The sequence below is a fragment of the Chinchilla lanigera genome, unplaced genomic scaffold (assembly GCF_000276665.1).
Source record: "Chinchilla lanigera isolate Chin_1 unplaced genomic scaffold, ChiLan1.0 scaffold00021, whole genome shotgun sequence".
NCBI classification, from domain to species: domain Eukaryota; kingdom Metazoa; phylum Chordata; class Mammalia; order Rodentia; family Chinchillidae; genus Chinchilla; species Chinchilla lanigera.
Genome location: NW_004955422.1, coordinates 14,693,020 through 14,715,785, shown reverse-complemented (window position 1 = coordinate 14,715,785; position 22,766 = coordinate 14,693,020). Strand labels below are relative to the sequence as shown.

Sequence of the window (22,766 nt, the reverse complement as noted above, 5' to 3'; positions counted from 1 at the left end):
TGTGAGGTGGCGTATACCTGTAATCCCAGCACTCAGGAGGCTGAGGCAGGAGGATTGTTGCAAGTTCAAGACCAGGCTGGGCTACAAAGTGAGCTCAAGGCCAGCCTGAACTATATAGTGAGACCCTGTCTCAGAAAGACCAAAAAAAAAGAAGAAGAAAGAAAGAAACAAAGGAAGGAAGGAAGAAAGGAAGGAAAGAGAGAGGGAAGGAGGGAGGGAAGAAGGAAGGAAGGAAGGAAGGAAGGAAGGAAGGAAGGAAGGAAGGAAGGAAGAGACTATTGTGCATCCTGCCAGGCACAGTACCCCAGGGTGTTGATGCTTGGGGACGTAAGGTTAGGGCGGCCTGGGGGGCTCAGGTGTGTGCAGAGTGACACATATTTGCTAATCTTTATCCAAATATTTTAAACATAGAGTTAACTAACCTCTTGGTAGACTGGGCAGAATCACACTTGAAACTTGCATAAGCATTTTCTCCATACTTTGCCCATGAGTGAGGATTTGACTACACCTACAGAGTCCAAGGTTGGAGAGGTCACTGCAGAGTAGGGATTCCTGTCACCTCAGACACATTTTCCTCCTGCTCCCATGTTTCTTAGAGGCAGTTTGGCCATTAAAGTGTATGTTTTGATCAAGTACTTTCACCTTTAGGGCTGTATTTTTGAAAATCAGACTCTAAAACCAAGCAAGACAGTACAAACACTAGAAAAGGCCTGAGCCAGCTTAACAACAGAAATGTCAGTGGAGTTTAAGACTCCAGTGTGCATTTATAGGCATAAAATGGGTGAGTTCATGGTGATAAAGCTCTTGTCTGCCAAGAGGACTGAACCACAGACCGCCCCGTGCCAGGAGCCAAAGAGCCCAGCATACCTGTATTTGTACACTTCTCAGTGGATAGTTATAGCAGGCTGAGAATTGATCAGGGCATGAAAGGTAACAGGTGTGGTCTAAGATTTCTTTTAAGCACCCAAACCACATGCCAGACCACGGAAGGCAGGCTACACAGTCCCAAAGAACTGCTGTCTAGGAGACCAGGTTCTCCCAGCACAGTGCAGTTGGAGGAGGTTCCGACTCTAGGGGACATGTGAGAGTTACAGACGCACCTGGAGTTCATGCTCCTAAATTCCTCAGAGGAGGGTAGCTGCAGAGGAGAGGGTTCAGAGCTGGACGGTAGCCAGAGCACTTGCAGTACTTTGAGTGCACCCTGGTGCCGGGTAGGTGTGGCTGTGAGTAGACAGGAGGAAGTGCTGAGCCAGGCAGTCATGCATAAAGCTAGGAAAGAAGAGCACTGAGTGGAGAGAAAGCAAAGGAAGGAATAAAAGTAAAGGCAGATTTATGAGATGGGAATCATTTAACAAGCCTAAAGCTGGTCCTGCACAAAGATTAATAAAGTAGAAAAACTTACAGCCTATAGGGTGAAAACAGAACAAGCCTGTGGATATAACAGAGTTTCATAAATCCTCAGAGGGAACCAGGGGTAGCACGCTGTGGCAACGTAGAGATATATAGAGATACAGGCCCAGCATAGGAGGCAGGGGTGAAGGCCAGCAACTGGGTGTGCAGAAGGAAAGTTCTGGAGTGCTGAGAGCCCCTGGCCCTTGCCCTCTTGCTGTTGGACCCCATCTGGCTGTCCTTTTGCTTGATTCTTGGACCTATTCTACCAAAGTAACCTTAGGGTTAGGGTTCAGATTCTGAGAACAGTAAGAGCAGAGCCCAACGTGCCCATAAGGACATTGCCACCTGCCTTGTGACACCATCAGACCTCACAGCCCTTACCACCTACTAAAACAGCTTGGAAATGTGTTTTTCCCTCTGTGCTGTCCCTACTGCTGACCTCTGGGGACTCAGGTAGCCGAAAAGGGATAGGTGATACCAGGCTGACAGTCTTGTGGTAGCCTGCTCATTCCTCCAAGCAAGAGGCTTTGTACACTCAGAAGACACACACACACACACACACACACACACACACACACACACGCTGGGGAAGCCAGGTCACAGTAGCACCTGATGGGGGCCTGACCTTGCAGTGAATACCTTGCAAGCCTGTGAGGTCACAGGAAATGAGGCCAAGAAGGAGAGAGCAAAAGGGATTGTGTGATTTATTTCTCTTAAAAATTTGAAGCAAGGCCTAGCGGGTGTGGCTCAGTGGGAGAGCATCTGCCCAGCACACATCAGGCCTTAGGTTCCGGTCTCAGCACTGGAAAAAAAAAAATAGAGGAAATAACAAACATCAAATAATGACATAATGAGAGAGAGATAGGTAATCATCTTTGTTATAAATTTTTTCAAAATGTACTTTTAAAAGTAATCAGATACAAATATTTATGGGTAAGTATATTCAGTAGAATAACAAAAATCTAAACATCCGTTATCTGACAAGTGAAGGGTGAGAATGTCATGAGCTATGCTATGCCAAGTGTGATTCTGGACAATCACTGGTGGCAGAGCAGCGAGGAGACGGAAACAAGGGTAGGGTCTGACCTGTGTGCTGTATGTGTTTGTGTTTGGTTGGAAGATTTTTTTTTTTTTAAATCTGCAAATAATTACACTGCAATATAAGCAGTAATTATTCCTGGTTTCAAAGATGACAGCAGTGTATCCGTGTTCACATGCTTCATGTTCAGTATGGCACATGTTTTATTATCACACGCCCATGTCTTAGAACATCCTCAGCACTGTTTCCCTCCAACCATCCCCAGGGAAACACAGGCCCTTCATTTTTGATTCCTCAAAAGTTGGAGCAGCACTTAGAGCCCGCAAACTGGGGTCCTGAGATGGAACCACCTTCCTGTTCTGGGACTTTTCACAGCAGTGATGGCACCTGGGGGAGGATGCAGGGCCAAGCACATCCTGAAAGACCAGGGCTGGTCCAGGGGTGCTTTGCTGGGGCAGAAGGCCTTTGCTCAGCCCACTCACCAAACAGATTGACGCTTATATTAGTGCTTACAGGAGCTTTCAGGGCTGAGGCAGGCACATGCTCTGAATCAGATTTAATGTAAGACACAGAAATTTACACGACTGACCTACAGCGACCTCCCACAGAGTCAAATTGAGAAAGCACACAAAAGATCTGTTTGTGCTAGAGATTTAAAGGATCCAGCTGAAAGCCTGGAGCCCATAGGAATGTCATGTATAAGTCCACATGCGGCCACAGAATCTATGATGGAAGGCCAGGGGGTCTGCACCAGGAGGTCAAAGGGCCTGTGCAGCAGACTGAAGGGCTAGTGTTGAAGAATCTGAAGAATCTACCCTGAAAGCCAGGAGACAGTGCCCAAGGCAAAGGGAAAGGCAAAGACCGGAGCTCCTCCAAAGAGAACAGCCAAAGCTTCTCAGGAAAATCAGCTGAAATCTTTTTACACTGTTTGGACAGCTATCCTCCTTAAAGTGGGTCTTCTACACCCAGAACCATGCTGATTTAGTTCATCTGGGTATTCCCTACTCAGGTTGACAATCAATTAACCACCACAAGGCTCTCTTCCTGCTCTTCTCATATCCACCACGGCGTACTCCACGGGTCCTGGAGATCCCTGTACTGAGTGCCAGGCTGCTATGGTATTCTGGCCATTGTTTGTTTTCCTCTAGTCACTTTGTACCCAGTGTGCCACTGGCCAGGCCCTCCAAGCCAGTGCATAGAATCTACCCAACACATTGCCTCCATCTGCCTCTGGGAGACCAAAAGTGCCTGACCCCTGGCCCGTCCAGGAGGCGTACCTACAGTGTGCACTGTGCTCACCATGCTTGCGGGCTGCTGCTTAGCTTGCCAGTGTGTGCTCCTTGTAAGTCTTGGAGGAACACTGTCACCACTCACCCCAGGTTCCATGAAGCCACACACATCAGTCAGCTATGCCTTCATGTCTCTTGGACCCACAGGTGTGGCAACAGCTGAGCAGGCTATTGACCCCGAGAACCTAGTTGCATGAACACAGTCCCCAAGCCTGTGTACTACATCACCTAACTGCAACCCAGGGCCCATGGCTTGTCCTAGAGGGGTGCACGGCCTCATTTGTGAAGGGCAGGGAGAGAGGAGTGCAGCTGCAAGCCTCAAGGCTGCTGGAGGTCTGGCACAGAGGTCTGGCTTGGGAGCTGGTGAGCAGTACCGCGTACCTAGGCCCAGGTTAGCTCTGCTTTCTGTCCAGTACATTTGGGAGTGCTTGAGCCAAGTTAATAAGTCAGCGAGAAGGCATGGCTGATGGGGTGGGCATTGTGTGAGGGCTCACCACTAACGGTCGCAACTTCTTGGGTTCTTGCTGTATCTCAGGAACAAACAGTGGCGAGAATGAGGAAAAGATAGACAAGAGAAAAAAAGCTGTGATCAGGAGGAGATCCTCTTTCTTCTGAGCGGAGGAGAGGACCTGCCCAAGAACAGTAGAGCTTTTATTTATACCCTTGAGAGGTGGATAATTAACTTCAGCCTGTCTGCCCAGCAATCAGTTAACAAGCTGCAACAGCTTGTTTACATGCTTTGGGGAGCTCCCGTGTTCTCGGGCTGGCTTCCTTCTGCACACATAATTACTTTCCAGCTTTAGCCACTCCCAGCAAGTAACCTTCCCACCTTCTTGGCTCATTCACAGGTGACCTGAGTGTTTCTGCAGACCGTCTAAGTGAGAAACGCTCCCCCAACGACTTCGCCCTGTGGAAGGCCTCCAAACCAGGAGAACCATCCTGGCCGTGCCCCTGGGGGAAGGTAAGTGAGTGGCTGAGAAAGCACGAGGCTGGGGAAGAGACAGTATTATAGGATGCTTACGTCAGCCATACTCTCATGTGGTCCCCCTGAGAGGCAGCTCTGCATGTTAGGGACACTGCCACTGGGCCAGAAACTGCTGTTAACCCAACGCGGATCTGCAGAGGCCAGGAGACCTGACATCACAGAGATTTCCTGGGTCTCTGGATGAGCCATTTCCTTTCCTGAGACTTCAGTTTTCTGCTCTGTGAGTTGAGAGTGTGGTCAGATTCAGGTGCCTCCACGTCCCCTTAGTTCTCTTGTACCGTGACTCTTAAGTTGAGTTTTCCCCACTCCAGAAGGCAAGGTGGCCCTGTGACATTCCTGTGACCACAGCACTACTGCAGAATGTTGTGGGAGGGGATATGGCCAGCTGCCACTTTTTTTAATTTAGTATATGTTTGTGATACATAGTAATTATGTTCATCCTGGGGAATTAGTGTATACACATACCACATCTTAATCATTTTTACTTCTCTTCTCCCTCTGCTCCGCTCCCACTTCCTCACTTTTGAGTGCTGGGGATTCTTAGAGGAATTCCTCAGCTTCAGGAAAGCCTTGGCCACTAGGAGACTGTGTCGAACTCCACAAGAGGTTGCTCTTAGTCTTTCCAGGTGTGGACTTGAATTCCTGTTGCCATAGCATTCAGAAGGCTGAGAGCCTGTTAGCTTGGAGCAGTGAAGACCTGAGTGGGTGGCAGGGCTGGTCAGCAAGGGCTCTTCGTTTTTCCCCAGGGTCGTCCAGGATGGCACATTGAGTGCTCCGCCATGGCAGGCACGCTGTTGGGAGCCTCCATGGACATTCACGGAGGAGGATTCGACCTCCGGTTCCCACATCACGACAATGAGCTGGCACAGTCAGAGGTAAGTGAAGACAGTGGTCCCCTCTGTAGATGCAGACCACAGTATCCTTGCCATAACACTGGAGGGGAGTCTCAGCAGCCCTTAGGAAAGGCCTTCTTGATAGAATTTGTTGCCTATACCAAGGTTTGCAGAGAATTTGAACGTTGATCATTTCATCTGACCTTTCATCTGACCTTTCACCTGAATAGCCTGGCCTTTAGCAATAGACAGCCTCACATTGAAGCCAGTTGTGTTACCTACCGGCAGGTAACCTGGGGCAGTCCCCTCAAGCCCCATTTGCAAGACAGTGCGCACAAGCTAGGCAACACTGCCTTCAGTGTCAGGCACCCTCCTGACACTAGCCAAGCCATCCTTCCTGTCTCTTTCCTCACAGGCCTACTTTGAAAATGATTGCTGGGTCAGGTACTTCCTGCATACAGGTCACCTGACGATCGCAGGCTGTAAGATGTCAAAATCACTAAAAAACTTCATCACCATCAAAGACGCCTTGAAGAAACATTCAGGTAAGCACAGCCTCTCCCAGAGACTCGTGGGACCTCACACAGATGTGCAGTGAGGTGGCCACCTGGGGAGTAACGACGCCCCTGTGCTGTATGTACCCTTAGCACGGCAGCTACGGCTAGCCTTCCTCATGCACTCCTGGAAGGACACCCTGGACTACTCAAGCAACACCATGGAGTCAGCACTACAGTACGAGAAGTTCATGAACGTAAGTCCCCAGCTCTTGTGAGGTCAGGCACTGACCAGTGCCAGCACAAGGGTACCTATGGTTATGTGATGGGTTGGCATCCCATCCTGTGACAAAAGCCAAGGTTTGGGTGCATGCTAGTGGGTGCCATCACACAAGCTGTGTGAACATCACACAGCTTGGGAGACTTTGAAGAGGTCACGTTTCTCCTATGGAAGGCACATGTCACTCTAACTGGGCTTCCTGCCGAGCAAGTATCTCGTAGGCTGATTGAGGAACACGTTTCTGTCCCAACAAAAGAGCTTTCAGGCCTCTTGTGTAATGTGGTCTTGTGTATTGTGGTCATTCAGAGTTTGCCCGAAGTAAAATCAATTCAGGAGAACAGTTCATCAGAAATGTGCAGATGGAAATGTTTCCTTTTCTAACTTCAGGAGTTTTTCCTAAATGTGAAAGACATCCTCCGTGCTCCTGTTGACATCACTGGGCAGTTTGAGAAGTGGGAAGATGAAGAGGCAGAGCTGAATAAGAAGTATGGTGGGGCCTTTCCTGTGGGGCCGTGAGCATGAGCACGTTCTGTCCTGGTGGCGGAGGAGGAGGTCAGCACTGTCACATTCTGTGAGCCTCGCAGAATGTGCTGCCCCTCCTGATGGACTGCTCTGGCTGTTGAACTTGGTGGAGAACTTCTTTTGCCCAGTGTCAGTTCTGATCATTTGTATTCCTTTTTTCTCTTGCTCAGCTTTTATGATAAGAAGAAGGCAGTACACAAAGCCCTCTGTGATAATGTTGATACCCGCACTGTCATGGAGGAAATGCGGACCCTGGTCAGCCAGTGCAACCTCTATATGGCAGCCCGCAAGGCTGCAAGGAGGAGGCCAAACCGAGCTCTGCTGGAGAGCATTGCCCTGTACCTTACCCGCATGCTAAAGGTAAGCCAGGTCCCTTGTGTGGAACAGGCCTCTAGGGGCATTCATGTCTGCTGCATCCTGCCTGTGAAGTGAGATGTCTGCCTGATGCATACTGTGCTTTAGAAATCAAAGATATGGAACCCTTTACTCAGCGCAGCCTCTCTCTGCTCCCATATTGCACTTTGAAAAACAAAACCAGGGTTGAGGCCTTGACCGTGAACGTATCTTGTGCAGAATCATTTCCTGTACAGTGCCACAATCCAGAGGCAGTGCTTCTGGGACCAATGGTTCCCTGGAGTGACTTCCTGCCTCATTGTCCTCTGTCTCTGTTCCTGGCCCCCCATGGATTTAATCTTGAAGAGGGCAGAGCAGCAGGCCAGGGCTTTTCCTGTGTGGATGAGTACCCACAGGATGGGTTTCTGGGGCTCTTGGACCTGCTCTTTCTGTCTTGTCCCTGGTCTGGATGGGCCACCAGCCATGTGTGCTCTGTGCTATCTCACTTGTTATCTGCATACAGTTTAAGTCCTGTCTGTTTCTTCTAGATCTTTGGGGCCATTGAAGAGGAAAGTTCCTTGGGGTTCCCCATTGGAGGGCCAGGGACCAGCCTAAATGTGAGTAGAGAAAACCCAAAAAGTTGCCCCTAGGGGCCTCAGCTCAGTAGTTGCTGTTGTGACCTCTGTCCTGCCCAGTGTGCATGCTGTGGGGTTTCTACCTCCCACTCCCATCCTCCCGTTCCCTTCCCTGGAATCCCCCAGGAGTCCTGCTCCTCTGTCAGCCCTGTAGACAGAAAGACCAGCTTGGGGTCCCTTCCTCATTGACTCATGCCAAGCCTGCACTTGAGCTTCAGGTGTGGCTCCAAGGTGTGGAGAGTGGGCAGGCACCCTGAATGTGAATGTCAGCTTTGGGCAGGATGGCCTTTTCATTGCTGGAGTGAAGGCTTTGTGCTGTCACATGGCCTCAGTCTCAGAGCACCAGCCGACAGGTCACTTCTCATCCTTGATCACACCTCAGACATGTGGCATCATGAACTCTCATTCTCAGATTTGACTAAACATACAGTCATCCCTGGGTGTCCACCTGGGATGAGTTCCAAGACCCCTGAGGACACCAAAACCCATAGATGCTCAGGTCCCTCATTGAAAAAGTGGTATTGAATTTACATAGAACCTGTGTACATCCTTCTATAGGCTGTAAATCATCTCTGGATTAGTTGTAATACCTAATGCAATTTAAATGCTATGTGAATGGTTATATAGTTTAGGGAATAATGACAAGGAAAACAGTCTGAGTTCAGTACACCTGCAATTTGATTTTTCCCCAAGTATTTTCAGTCTATGGATTGTTGAATCCTTAAATGTGGAACCTGATGACACAGAGAGCCAACTGTACTAATTTGAACTCAGTAAACATGTCCTGTATTTGGGTCCCATGTACATACAAAAGGTACAGAGCTTATGTTGAGTGGGGAATGCACACTGTCCACGTCTGCACTATAGAGCTGGGCAGAAACTTATGCCAGACCAGGTCTGATTTTGATACCGGGCCCAGGGTCTGTCAGCATAGCCTAAGTCCTCTGCTGCAGCAGCTGCCACCCAGAAGGCAGAAAGAAGGTGGTGGTCATGCAGAGCCCTCTGTATACTGAGTCTGAGCAAGCTGGAGAACCCGTTGGGAATGGACCCCACTTGTCTGCTGTTGGCTTTTCTGTCCACAGTGGTACAGGCATGACCAACACGTGCATCACCTACACTCCTCTGCTAGTGAGGACAGTGTGCTGATGGGTGTCCTCCCGCCCTCCTCTCCTGGAGAATGTGCTATAATTATTTGACTAGAACATATATATCAACATTTAAATGTGTCATTTAATGAACACAGGAGCTCAGTACCAAGTAAAAAACCAAAGCCTTCCTTTTTTTCTTTTTTTGGTGTGTGTGTGTGTGTGTTACTGGGAATTGAACCCCGGGCCTCATGCACTCTAGGCAAGTGCCTTTTTTTTGAGACAGTCTCACTAAGTTGCTCAGGCTGGGCTGCACTTGTGATCCACCTGCCTCAGCCTCTTGAATAGCTGGGATTATAGGCATATACCATCACGCCTACTTTCTGCAAAACCTTCTTCAGTGTACTTTTTTTTTTTTTTTAGTGGTACTAGGGATTAAACCTAGGGCCTTCCACATGCTAGGCAAGTAGAGTACCCTGCCATTCAATTCACCCCAGCACCATCAATACCTTCTTATACCCTAGCTTCCTAAAGATGAGGAACATGAGGAGCCTCACCCCTTGATGGTGCTACACACCCCCCAGCAACCTCTCCAGGGGGATGAACTATGCTAGGAGAGACTGCCCACCTCTCACCCTGCCCAAGCCTTTTCTCAGCCTCAGAGCTGGCTGTTTTTTTTCAGCCTCAGAGCTGTACTGTGTTTTAACTTTGCTGTATGTGAACCTACTTTTAGTACCTTTCAGAAAGAAAGTCCACACAACTTCTTTGTTCTCTTGCGCAAGTGGTAGTAAGGTATTTCTTTAAAAACCACAAAAGCCAAAACACACCTCTGAAGTTAAAATCAGTCTGCCTTTGAACTTAGGAAGATGTCTTCATTCTTGAATGGAGACATCAAGTATCCCCAGTATGGCCGCTTTTCCCTTCCCCTTCTCAGTAGTTCCTAAAAAGAACCAGCCATGCGAGGACTTGGTCAGCCGTGAAGCTAAGCACCCTGTGCCCAGCGCCTCACACTGGGTGAAGTTCATGGTTTGACTTCCAAGAGCAAAGTGGTATGGGAGCCAGGGAGATGACCCTTGCTCCTAACCCTTGTTAGGACTGACCTCTTGGCCATGTCCCCCACTGTGGTCACCCAAACCACCAGGGGTCACCAGCCCCAGATTTCCTTGAGACAGACCCCAAAGCCATCCCAGTGCTCCTATGGCAGTGGAATACCTACCTTCCTCACGGTTGCACTGAGGCTTGCATGGGCTTTCACAGTGTGGATGGAGATAAAGGCCTAAAACTGCTCTGGAAGCCTGAGGCCTCCCTGCAAGGAGGCAGGCTCAGTCAGAGGCGGACTGGGCCTGAGATGTTTGGCTCATACCAGCTGGGGTGTCCAGTAATCTTTTATTTTGCTTATGGAACTGCTACATAACTTGGGGGCAAGGGAGGTCTTGCTCGGAAGGCAAAGACTTTTTTGCCCCTACTGGAAAGATAAGAGAAATGTGCTTTAAGAGATGTTCACAGACTTAAACTCCCAGGTGGAATTCACCCTCATCAGTTAGTTCATCTTTTCCGGCGTGGTTTTTTATCCTCTCTGTTACTATAGGCAGTTAACCTTAATCAACACAGTTGATCTTATACACAGTCGTGTGTGATCATGGATGAGACCCAAACACAGACCCAACACCAGCACTGTAAAGATGGGCTTCTAACAACCACATGTGTGACCTAAGCATGTCATGTCAACAGTGGACATGCTGGCTGCTGAGTGTATCCTGCCAGAAGTTGAAAGGAAGCTCTGCTCACTGACCCACTTCACCTGTGCTACCCACCCCTGAGTGCATGTCATTTGCACACCTTACATAGGCTGTGTGTCATGGATGAGGGTGGCTGGGCTGCACTCCCTGGAGTGTCAGGGACGGCAGCTGTCCCTGCCCTGCAACCTGACTGCTGAACTGTTAAGTATTCAGTTGTAAGTGCAGGCGGTGGGCCGATCTCAGGAACCAAACCCATTCTTTCCACAGCTCGAGTCCACAGTCATGCCCTACCTGCAGGTACTGTCGGAATTCAGGGAAGGCGTACGGAAAATTGCCCGGGAGAAGAAAGGTGAGGCTGCTTGCCCAGAGAGCAGAGAGTGACTGTTCCTCCCTGTCACACTGCACCCAGGCTACCTCCCCTCAGCACTGCAGGTGCTCTGTGGGACCATCCTGCATAGGCTGCCCATGCACTATAGGGTATTTAGCAGCATCCCCAGCAGGACCCACCATATCCCACTTGCCAGTCCTATAGCCACAGAGGTGTCCTAAAGGACAGAATTGCTCCCAGTGAGAGCATCATGTGACTTAGGACAGCTGGTGCTGGTCTAGCATTGGATGTGAGGGGCCAAGTCTTTGCTTGATCTGAATAGACACAGGATGAGGGGCCCTGTGGCCAGCCCAGCCCTGCACCTACCCATGGTTAGCACTGGGTAGGTGTGTGTTCCTGGTGACCCCAGGCAGGGTGCGCTGGAGTGTGAGGAGTTGGTTAGCGCCTCTTACTGGGAGCCAGCATTCTCAGTGTCACTGTTCTCTGCCTAGGGGCATGGCAGCGAGTTTTTAACTTGGGGGGGTCCCCCCGCGAGTACTTTGTTATCTATGCTTAGTCATTCCTTCATCCTTTGACATTCTGAGGTGTGCTTGGTGTGAGAATTGGAGAATGCTAGATCTGAATGTTTGGGGGTTTTGGCCAGTTTTTAAAAATTGTTAAATAGCAATAAACATCATCAGTCAGATCTTTGGGTTCCTACTTTGAATGAATCAGAATCAGTGGATAGCAGAATAACTATTCACATCCACTGAGCATGCGTGGTGTGCTGGGTCTTGGCCAGCTGCTTTCCTTGTGATATTATAAGAGATGGGTCCTCCCCAACCTCTGACTGGGGTTGGTAGCAGACATCGTGGTATCCTGGAGGGGGCGGGGCTCTGTGTGATGATAAGTTACACCTAGAGTTTATCCAGCCCTGGTTGTGCAGAGCCTGTCACAGGGGTCAAAGCAAGCCAACATTTATGTCGTGCACTGCCCAAACAGGGCAGCATCCTGGGGGGCTGCACCAGTAGTACAAGGGGCAGAGCACCCAGCGGAGCCCTGGAGAGAAGCTGCACCTTGAGAAAGGATGAGTAGGCCTGATCAGGAGAGGGGCTTGGAGAGAGATAACCAGGTCCCTGGCCTGTGCAGCAGAGGGGACCATAAAGCCTTAGGCAAGATGGCAGAAGAAAATGTAGCACTCAGGAGGAGCTAAGTCCTGGCTCCAGAGGCCAGCAGCAGTACAAGACATAGTATGAGGAGGCTAATAGGGCCTGGCATGACCCACAATTAATAAAAAGTTCAGTGGTGGGACACCTGGTGCCCACTTTCCAAACTTGGTACTCTCCCTGGTATAGAGTACTTGAGCAGATTAAAAAGTGCTCACTCAGGTCTCTGACGGTTTTGGTAGCACACACGTACTGACATCGCTGAGGTCCTGGCTTGGGGTGACTATCCTCAGAGGCAGCCTGGATATTTCCACCTGCCTGTCAGAGATATCGGAGCCCGACCGTGGGCTCCATCCTCTCACGGTCACGTGATACACTGCATGTGACATTGGCACAGCACAGCACAGCCCAGGAAGGACTCGGCTGGCTGGTCAGAAAGCCTCCAAGGGGCCGGCCAGGCTTGACCCCCTGTGCGGTGGTGTTGACCAGGCAGGGGCCTGCTTGGGCATCAAGAGCACCACTAGGCAGCTAGCCTTGGAAGTAGTTTCCTTTTGCTTTTTGGTGGCTTATGTTTTGCTCTCTTTTGTTGTTTTTCTTTCCTTGTTTTGTTTTTTATTAGTAAATGTTTGTAGTACGTAACGATCACATCCCCTGTGGGGAGTTGGTGCATGATGTAGATAATGTATCTTAATTCTTTTTTCATCTTTTTTCTCCACTCCATCCCCAGTCCCTCCATCTCTTGATGTTTTCCATTTCAGAAAGATCTTCCTACTTCCTATTATCTTTTATTTTGCTCTTTATTTATATTTTGGGTTTCTCATATAAGAGAAACCATGCAATATTTATGCATGTGTGTTTGATTTATTTCACTCAGCAGTGTGGTCTCAAGGTGCATCTACTGTCCTACAGATGACTCAGATTTATCCTTCTTTATGGCAGAACAGTACTCCATTGCATGTAAATACCATATATTCTTTATCCATTTATCTGTTGATGAACATATAGGTTGCTTCCAAAATTTAATTATTATGAGTTGTGGTACTGTAAACATGGGTATGCGTGTATCATTGCAGTGTGATATCTCTCCCTTTTTCCTTCCTCCCTCCCTCCTTCCTTTTCCTTCCTTCCTTCCTTCCTTCCTTCCTTCCTTCCTTCCTTCCTTCCTTCCTTTCTTCTTTTGAGATAGGGTGTCACTGTGTTGTCCAGGCTGGCCTCAAACTCCTGGTAATCCTCCTGCCTCAGCCTCCTGAGTGCTAAGATTACAGGCATGCACAGTCATGCCCAGCTTGCAGTATGATGTTTTTAACTTTTAGGGGAAGATACCTAGAAGGGGAGTGGAATTTCTAGTTCTGGTTGTTTGAGGAATATCCATACTTATTTTCATAATAGTATCAGTAGTTTACATTTCTGCCAACAATATAGAAAGGTTTCTTTTGTCCCAAACCCTCACCAAGATTTATTATTTGATTTTTTTGATGATAGCCATTTTTTCTGGAGTAAGATGGAATCTTAGTGTAATTTGCATTTCTCTAATGGTCGGTGGTATTGAACACTTCTTCATGTGTTTATTGGCCGTTTGTACTTCCTCTACGAAGTATAGTATTTCACTTGCCCACTTTTTGATTCAGTCTTTTATTTTGCAGGAGGTCTAACTTTTTTGAGTCTTTTATACATGTTAGATGCTAGACCTATGTCTGAGGAATAGCTGGCAAAAATTTTTTTCCCATTCTGTAGGTTGTCTTTTTACTCTATTGTTTCTCTTGCTGCACAGGATTTTAATTTGATATGATCCCATTTGTTGATTCTTGGTACTATTTACTGTACAACTGGGGTTCTGTTCAGAAAATCCTTGCCTATGCCTATGACTTCAAAAGTTTTATCTATTTAATCTTCTAGCAGATAAAATGTTTCTAGTTTAACATTTAGTTCTTTGATCTATTTTGATTTTGGTTTAGCACCTAGTAAGATGTATGGTCTAGAGTCAGTCTTCTGCATGTGGATAGCCAGTTTTTTCAGCACCATTTATTGAAGAGGCTATCTTTCCTCCAGTGTCAAAGATCAAATAGTTGAATGTGCTTGGGGTTGTTTCTGTATCCTCTATTCCATTTGTGGCAAACCTATGGTACACACGCTGCAGCAGCACACAGAATGCTCTCTGGGCACACTAACCCAATTACCCTAGCAGCTGAGCGTCTGATAATAGGATGCATAGGGGCCATGCATATGACCTGCTCAGAAACGAGGAGTGACGCCAAGCAATGACATCACAAGCCGCAACTAATCAAGCTGTGACTCATCAACACTTATCAGCGGTGACCCCTCCAAGCTTTCACATGGCCAGTCAGTATGCTGCCAAGGATATGTATACATTTGGACTGCCAGTGAGTTTTAATACATTATCAATACAAGATTTTAGCTTTGAGTTTTCTTAAGAAAAATTGAAATTTAATATCTAAGACTTAGCGAAGAGATGTTCTAATCAAGAGACTGAGATTCCTTTAATTTTATGTGACCCTCTGGCACATTTGAATCTCAACATCGTATTCAGTTGTTTGTGAAGAATTTATGAAAATAAGAGCAAGGGGGGGCTGGGGATTTAGCTCAGCGGCAAAGCGCCTGTCTGGCAAGCGCAAGGTCGTGAGTTCGGTTCCCGGTACCGGAGAAAAACCAAAAAAACCAAAAAAAAAAAAAAAGAAAATAAGAGCAAGGGTATATATGTGCTTGGACTGCCTGTGATTTTAGCAGGAGCCCCCCACAAGGCAGGAAATGTACTCAGATGCCTTTTTCAGAGCAGGGGAAAAGCTGGTGGTCAGTGGAATATTGCTCCCTTACACTGGTGGTCAGCAAACTTAAGAGGACTGCCAGCTGAGACTCACTGAGAATGTTCACTGTTTTTGGTAGAGGGATAGATTTGTATTGGGTACTTCATTTTTTAAAAAAAATTTGTGGTTTTGTAGACTCCAAGCCTTGAACATCAAAAAATGACTAGTACAGGAAAAAAAGGAAAAGTGAAAACAGTAGAAGCTCATTCCAAGAGGCCTAGACAAAGTCATTTGGAGTGAATGAACACAATGGAAAATCGGTATATATTCTGTGTAGTAAAAGTGTTGTGTGTCACACAGAGTGTCAGATGGCACCTTGACATCAACTGCAAAAGTATTGCTGAACTTGGCGAAACTGAAAGGAAAGAGTTTCTTGAAGGGAAATTGAAAAAATATCATTCCCAGTATCTTAGTGTTTATAGCTATCTTCCTAAAACAAATCATTCGATAGCTGCCAGCTTACAAATTTTGCGGTGCAGAGTGAAACATCGTAACCCTCTCTCTGGTGGGGATTTTATCACAATGTGTGTTTTCTAAACTAAAACCTGTGTTCAGACTTAGCTGCAGTGTTGGCACTTTGCAGTAAATAAGTGAGTTTTGGGCTGTAGTTTGGTCACCTGGTTTCTAAAATATTCACCATTACTGCTCTATTCTGTTCCATTGATTCGTATGTCTGGGTGTTTTTTGTTGTTGTTGTTTGTGTTGTGTTTTTGCTGATACCACTGTATTCTGTTCTTCCCCATTTAATATGTTAGCAGTAGATTCGTCATAAATGGCTTTTATCAAATTGAGGTAAGGTCCATCTATAACTATTTTATTCAGGGTTTTTATGATGAATGGATGTTAGATTTTGTCAAAAGCTTTTTCTGCATCTATTGAGGTGATCATGTGATTTTTGTCCTTCTGTTTATGTAATGACTTACATTTTTTAATTTGCATTGTTGAACCATCCTTGCATCCCTTGGAATAAAGCTTACTTGGTCATGATGTATGATCTTTTGGATGATTTGTTACATTCTGTTTGCCAGTATCTTAAGGATTTTTATATCTGTGTTCATTAAAGAAGTTGGCCTGTAGTTCTCTTTTTTGGTTGGATCCTTCTCTGGTTTTTGGATGCAGGGTAATGCTAGCCTCCAGGAATTATATTAGTACTTCCTTCTGTTCAGTTTCGTTAAAGAACTTAGGAATACTGGTGTTAGAGCTTCCCTGAAGTGCTGGTAGAATCAGCAATGAATCCATCAGGACCTGGGCTTTTCTTAGTTGGTAGGTTTTTTTTATTATTGCTTCAATTTCATTACCTGTTACTGGATTACTCATGGTTAAGTTTTGGAAATTCATATGTATCTAAGAATCTTCCATTTCTTCTCAATTCAGTTTATTGGCATATGGGTTTGCAAAGTAGTCACTGATAATCTGAATTTCAGCAGAGTCTGATGTGATTTCATCTTTTTCGTTTCTAATTACACTGATTTGGATTTTTTTTCCTTGTTTTGGTAAGATTGGCTAAGGGTTTGTCTATTTTATTATTTCAAAGAACCAGCTCTTTGATTTATTATTTTCTATTTAGTTTTGTTTTGATTTTTTGAGACAGAATGTCACTGTGTAGTTCAGGCTGGCTGTAAACCCACTTTGTAGCCACCGAGCTGGCTTTGAACTTTCAGCCATCCTCCTGCCTCATCCTTCCAAGTGCTGGGATTGCAGGCATGAACCACCATTGGTTCATTGACTTCATTGATTCTTTGTATTGTTATTTTAGTATCAATTTCATTAATTTCTGCTCTGATCTTTGTAATTTCATTCTTTTTCCTACCTCTGACCTTGGATTGTTCTTATTTTTCTAGGACCTTAAGGTGCATTGTTGGGTTATGTGGGCTGTTTTTGTGATGTGGGCATTCAGAGCTATAAACTCCTCCCTCATGGTAGGTCTGCTTTCGTTGTATGTCATAAGTTCTGGTGTGTTGGACTGGCATTACTGTCTAGTTCTGGAAACTCTTGTTTCTTTCTTGATTTCTTCTGTAACCCATTGATTATTCAAGAATATATTATTTGAGTTCCATAATTTCTGTGTTTTCTTTTACCATTGATTTCTAGTTTCATTGTTATGCACAGTATAATTGTAATTCTTTTGCATTTACCTAAGCATGCTTTATGGGCTTCTATGTGGTCTCTTTTGGAGAAAGTTTCATGTACTGCTGAGAATGTGTATTCTGTTGTTAGGTGGAATTTTGCAGATTTCTTGTAAGTCCATTTGCTCAAAGCTTTTATTCAACTCTGATACTTTTTGTGGATTTTTCTGTTTGTGACAGTGGGGTATTGAGGTCCCCCACTATAATTGTATTGATATTTATCTGGTCTTTTATGCCCAGTATGGGCTCTTTTTATGAACTTGGATATGTCATTGTTTGGTGCATATATGTTAATAATTGTTAGCACTTCCTGTTGATTGTTCCCTTAACCAATATACACTGACTTTCTTTGCCTCTTCTGATCAGTTTTGGCAAGAAGTCCACTTTGTCTGAAAAAAATAGCTATACCTACCTCATACACCTATCAGGTTCCCATTGCATGGAATGTTGTTTTTCATCCTTGTTCAGTCTGTGAATTTCTTTTTGGGTTAAATATTTCTTGTATGTAGTATACTGTTGGTATATAGCATACTTGTATATAGCATACTTTTCTTTCATGATCGATTCTGCCAATCTGTGCCTTTTGATTGGGGAATTGAGACCATTCGCATTCAGAGTTATTACTGATAGATAATGATTTATTCCTCTCATTGCCTTATTTGCCTATTGCTGATTCCCTTTCTTTCCTCCTTAACTGCTCACCCTACCTGGTATATTCATTCTGTTGTACCTTATGTCCTTGTTAGCCTCATTGCCTCTTCCTGTGATGTGCTTAAGAATTGTTTGGTTTGATGGAAATGAATTTCCTTAGGTGCCTTTTTTTCTTTTTTTGGGGGGAGGGGCATATAGCAAATGACAGTTTATTTGGGGGAAAAGATGGAAAAGAAAGAGAAAGAGTACACAGCTACCACGATAGGGGGCTTCAGAGCTGAAAGCCCCGTTAGGAGCTCTTAATCATGGAAATACTGTATTTCTCCATCAATTTTGAAAGATAATTTTGTAGGATGTATCAGTCTGAGCTGTAAGTTGTTTTAGGATTTGAAACACTTCACTCCAAACTCTCCTGGTGTTTAAGGTTTGGGTTGAAAAGTCTATTGTACTTCTAATGGATTTACCTTTGTAAGTGACTCATTGCTTTTCTTTAATACCTTTTAAGACTCTGTTCTTTGTGTTGAACTTCTGGGATCTTGACTGTGAAGTATTGTGGAGAGCTTCTTTCATGATTATGCCCATTTGGGGTCCTTATGCATCACTATCTATATGTTAAGTTCTTCTTCCAATATTTGGAAAGTCTTCTATTATTTCAGTTAGCAGGTTTTTTTAATCTTCTGATTTTTCACTAATTCCAATTAATCTTAAGTTAGTCTTATTTGTATCATCTGGCAGCTGTTTGGATCCATTTTTCATGTTCTCTTGTTGGTTTTTAGGTATTGCTCATTAATTGGTCACTAACAACAGACCTGTCTTCTAGTTCTAACGTTCTGTCCTCACATTGGTCACTTCTGCTGCCTATACTTTGGTAGTTTTTTTGTTTGTATGTTTGTTTGTTTTATGAGACAGGGTCTTGCTATGTAGCTCAGGATGGCCTTGAACTCAGTATGTAACCAGGCTGGCCTCAAGTGGTAATCCTCCTGCCTCAGCCTCCTGAGTGGTGGGATTACAGGCATGCACCACCATAGTGGAATTTTTAATCTCTTGGAATTTCTTTTTGGTACCTTCTTATGAACTCTAATTCTTTTCTATGCTGCTCCTTCACGTTTTGTATTGTTTTGTTTAGCTCAGATAGCTTTTTATTCTGTAGACTCATTGTCAGTTTTGGGTTTTTGGGGGGAGGGAGATTTTTTTTGAGACAGGGTCTCATGTAGTTCAGGCTGGCCTTCAGCTCACTTTGTTGTACAGGATGGATTCAAACTCCTGGCAATTTTTCTACCTCAGCCACCTAAGTACTGGGATTACAGGCTTCTCTCACCACATCTGGCTCACTGCTAAGTTTGTTTGTTAGGTCCATTGTCAGTTCAGTTGTATCTTACTTATCTTGCCACAAACCCTTCTTGATCTGTTTGTTATCCCTTTGTTATCCTTTTGAATAATTTTGCTGTGTGCCTTTTGATTTTTCTCCCCATGATGCCCTGTGTATCAATTTTGAGGAAGATGGGAGTTTGGGGACGCAGTTTGTTGTACTGTCTTTTCATGTTTCTATATCTTGTTTGTGCTGAGGCTTGTGAGTTAATTATAGCGGAAAGCTTTGTTGTTAGTATGTCAATCTCTTTAGTTAATGTCTGCTTTTCAGTGATGCCCGTTTCTTTGGGAGGGAAGACTGTAGTATATTTGGCTCAGTACCCAGTTCTCTGGAAATGGACTGCACTATTATTAATAAGGCAACCCCTATATTGGCATCCAGAAAAAATCAATTAATAGTTATAACTATGTTACCTTGACTTTAAGTAGTAAAATCAGCAGTAATAATACTGTCAAAGACAAAGTAGATACTGACATACTATAGAAACCAATAAAGTACCATCCTTAACCCTTGAAAAGACAGCTATAATTACAGTATAAAAACTAAGACAAACCAAATATTGACCTATAGTAAATTTCTACTAAATGGAACAACTTTACCTCTTATATTAACAATAGAACAGTATTCTATAGTAATAGCATAGAATAAACTAGCTATATAAAGATTCATAAAGCTTAATAATTATACTAGTGAAAGTAGAGATGGGGAACCAGAGAATGAAAATGTTAAAGTTGGAAAAGTAATGGAAGATGAGAAGGCATGGGGCTGGGGATTTAGCTCAGCGGCAAAGCGCCTGCCTGGCAAGCGCAAGGTCGTGAGTTCGGTTCCCGGTACCGGAGAAAAACCAAAAACAAAAACTATAATAAGATGAGAAGGCAGAGAGAAAAGTGAGATAGGGAGTCCTATTGAGTAAAAGGAAATCAATAGTATTAGAAAACAGTCACAGAAAAGCACAAACAAGAAAAACAGAAAAATATGGAAATGAAAGGAAAATAAGGAAGAAAAAAGTTGAAAGGGGTGAGAAAAAACCCAGCTCCTCCCCCAAAGAAATGAAGGAAATAGAGAGGTAATTTTAAAATTTTAGGGTTAAGGTTGCATTTGGATCTGGATGATTCTCAGAGGCCTGGTTTTGGTTAAAGTCTTGGTCCCAGAGAGGTATTATTGGAAGGTGTTGGAGCATTTAAGGGTAGGGACTTGTGAGAGCCCTTTGGGTCACTGGGGTGTGTCCTCAAAGGCCACTGTGGACCCTATCCTCCTCCTCACTGTCCTTTGCTTCCTGGCCGTGAGATGAGCAGTCTTGCACCACCACCATCTTCTGCCATGATGTGCCACCATGAGCCCAAAGCAATGGGGCCGACCAGTTATATAGTGAAAACTTCAAAACTGTAAGCCAAGATAAACCTTTCCTTTTTGTAAGTCAGTTATATCGAATATTTGTTATAGTGACAGAACACTAACACTCGAGTTCTCTCCTGGACATATGCCACCCCAGGGGAGATGTCTCAGGCAGGTGTTGTAAAATTTATTGAATCAGAAATCACCTAACAAGGAAAACCTTTCAGAGTAGGCAGTACAGTGGTGTTTAGTACACTGGCAATATTATATGGTCTCTACCTCTATTTTCAAAACATTTTGTTCTCTCCTCACCCATTGGGTGGTTTCTTCCATTTCCTCTTCCCCTATCCCCAGCAGCCCAGTAGTCTGTTTTCTATCTGTAGATTTTCATATTCTGGACATTTCATATAGCTGGAATCATATAATATGTGACCCTGTTTTGTGGCTTCTCACATAGTGTTTTTGAGGTTCATCCATGGTGTGTCTGGCTTCAGTCCTTAGAGCCAAGTGACATTGCAGTGTAAGGACAGACGGCATCTTGGCTCTCCAGTTGTCACTTGATAGATGTTTGGGTTCTTCCTGCCTGTGTGAATAGTGCCACTGTAGACAAGGGGCCTTGTGTTCCTCTGAGTGTTTATTTTCCATTTTCCGGGCCATACGCGTTGGGAGGGATTATGGGGTTATATGGTAACAGTATATTTTAGTTTTTGAGGAATTTCTAAATTTTTTCATAGAGAATGAACCATGTTAATTCCTACCAGCAGAGCAAAAGTTTCCAATTTCTCCACTTCCTTACCAGCGCTTGTTATTTCTGGGTTTTGTTTTGTTTTGTGGAGCTAAGGAGTAAACCCAGAATTTCACTCATATCAGGCATGCACCATCCTATCAGGTGCTAGGTCGTAGCCCATGTGGTTTTGGTTTGCATTTCCATAATGACCAACAACATTGAGCATCTTGTCAAGTGTTTATGGACCATCTCTGTAGAAATGTCTGTTGGAGGCAGGAGGATCATTTGAGTTCGAGACCAACCTGGGCTACAAAGTGAGCTCAAGGCCAGCCTGAACTGCATAGTGAGACCCTATCTCAAAAAAGACAAAAAAAAAAAAAAAGGCTGTTGGAGCCCTTTGTCCATTTTTAATTGTCTTTTGGTTGTTGAGTTGTAAGAGTTATCATATTCTGTAGGCTACACTCTTCTGAGGTAATATGTGACTTGCAAAAGGGAAGAGTAAGTGTCTTAGTTACTTTGCATGTTGCTTGGACAAAATATCCAACACCCAAAGTTACAGGAGGAAAGGTTTATTTGGCTCACAATTTGTAGAGGCTTCAGTCCATAACCGGCCGACTCCAAGGCAGGGTGACTTGGCAGAGGGCCATCACAGAACAGTTTGTGGTGCCCATAGGAGAGCAAAAGCAACAAGGGAGAAGACAAGCCTCTTTCTGTTCCTTATATTGTATGCAGGCTACCTACCCTAGGGCAGGTGTAGCACTCACACCCTTAATCCCTGCACTGAACTGTGAATCAATCACAAACTCTAAATTCAGGCACCTCCAAAAAACTCTATGACCACATGAGGCTTTGGGGGGACTTCTAGACACAAACCAAAACAGTAAGTCAGACCCCAAAGTAATCAAACATTTGAAAAACCTGGAGGAAATTTTAAGCTAAGTAGATGAGAGCAAGTCTCAGTATGACAAAGGATGACAAGTCTCATTCCTCAGCTCTTCAGAGACCAGATCAGAGGATGGTGTGGCCTGAAGGGACTCCAGGAGGGGGACTCCAAGAGTACTTCCAGGTAGCATGGCCAAGGAGCCACCCCCCTTCACCCACCCCCACCCCTACCATGCCTGTCGTGATGATTCTGTCACCTGCTGATGGCTTGCTTTCCTTATAATGAGTATGCCTTCCAGGGGTAGTTTTCAAAGAGTGGACCCTTGGCTTGGCTTCTGTCCCAGGGTCAGTCCCTCTGGAGTGGCCAGGGAAGGCCCTTTCCCAGCAGTGAAATCCAGGGTATCATTGAATGATTGAAGGAATCAAATATGGTGGGTATTGTCTGTCAGGTCCCTGCAAGATGTGGCCCTCAGGTAGCTATGCTTGTGGGCAGGAATTGCCAGGTATTCATTTAACAGTGAATTAACTTGTAGGCGCCCGGCAGGTGGCTGATAGGTCTCAGTCATGGGGACGGAGCAGAATTAGGACAGACTAGCTTCTGCCTGTGTGGTGGTCAGCCCTGCAGAGACATGAAGCGGTACAGGAAGACAGAGAGGGTTAGGCACAGAGACAGTGTAGTGCGACTGGTGTGCCTGCAGATGTTATAAGAGCTCCCGCTGGCAGGGGTGCAGCAGGCAGAGGTAGAACTAAGCTGA

General features: G+C 45.2%; 1 protein-coding gene across 4 annotated transcripts in view; it reads left to right on the top strand.

The window, feature by feature from the left end:
- The window catches only part of Cars (cysteinyl-tRNA synthetase), a 53,065-nt gene that overhangs the window by 22,635 nt on the left and 7,664 nt on the right, over nt 1–22,766 (top strand). For 2 of the 4 annotated variants that reach the window (XM_013514108.1, XM_013514109.1), the window contains exons 11-19: nt 4,569–4,681; nt 5,452–5,580; nt 5,954–6,083; nt 6,186–6,289; nt 6,700–6,797; nt 7,005–7,194; nt 7,716–7,784; nt 10,894–10,975; nt 22,122–22,195. In XM_013514108.1, the coding sequence (XP_013369562.1) occupies nt 4,569–4,681; nt 5,452–5,580; nt 5,954–6,083; nt 6,186–6,289; nt 6,700–6,797; nt 7,005–7,194; nt 7,716–7,784; nt 10,894–10,975; nt 22,122–22,195 (989 nt within the window). The remainder of the gene's footprint in view (nt 1–4,568; nt 4,682–5,451; nt 5,581–5,953; nt 6,084–6,185; nt 6,290–6,699; nt 6,798–7,004; nt 7,195–7,715; nt 7,785–10,893; nt 10,976–22,121; nt 22,196–22,766) is intronic. The other 2 variants (XM_005384222.1, XM_005384221.1) reach the window with 1 other exon arrangement.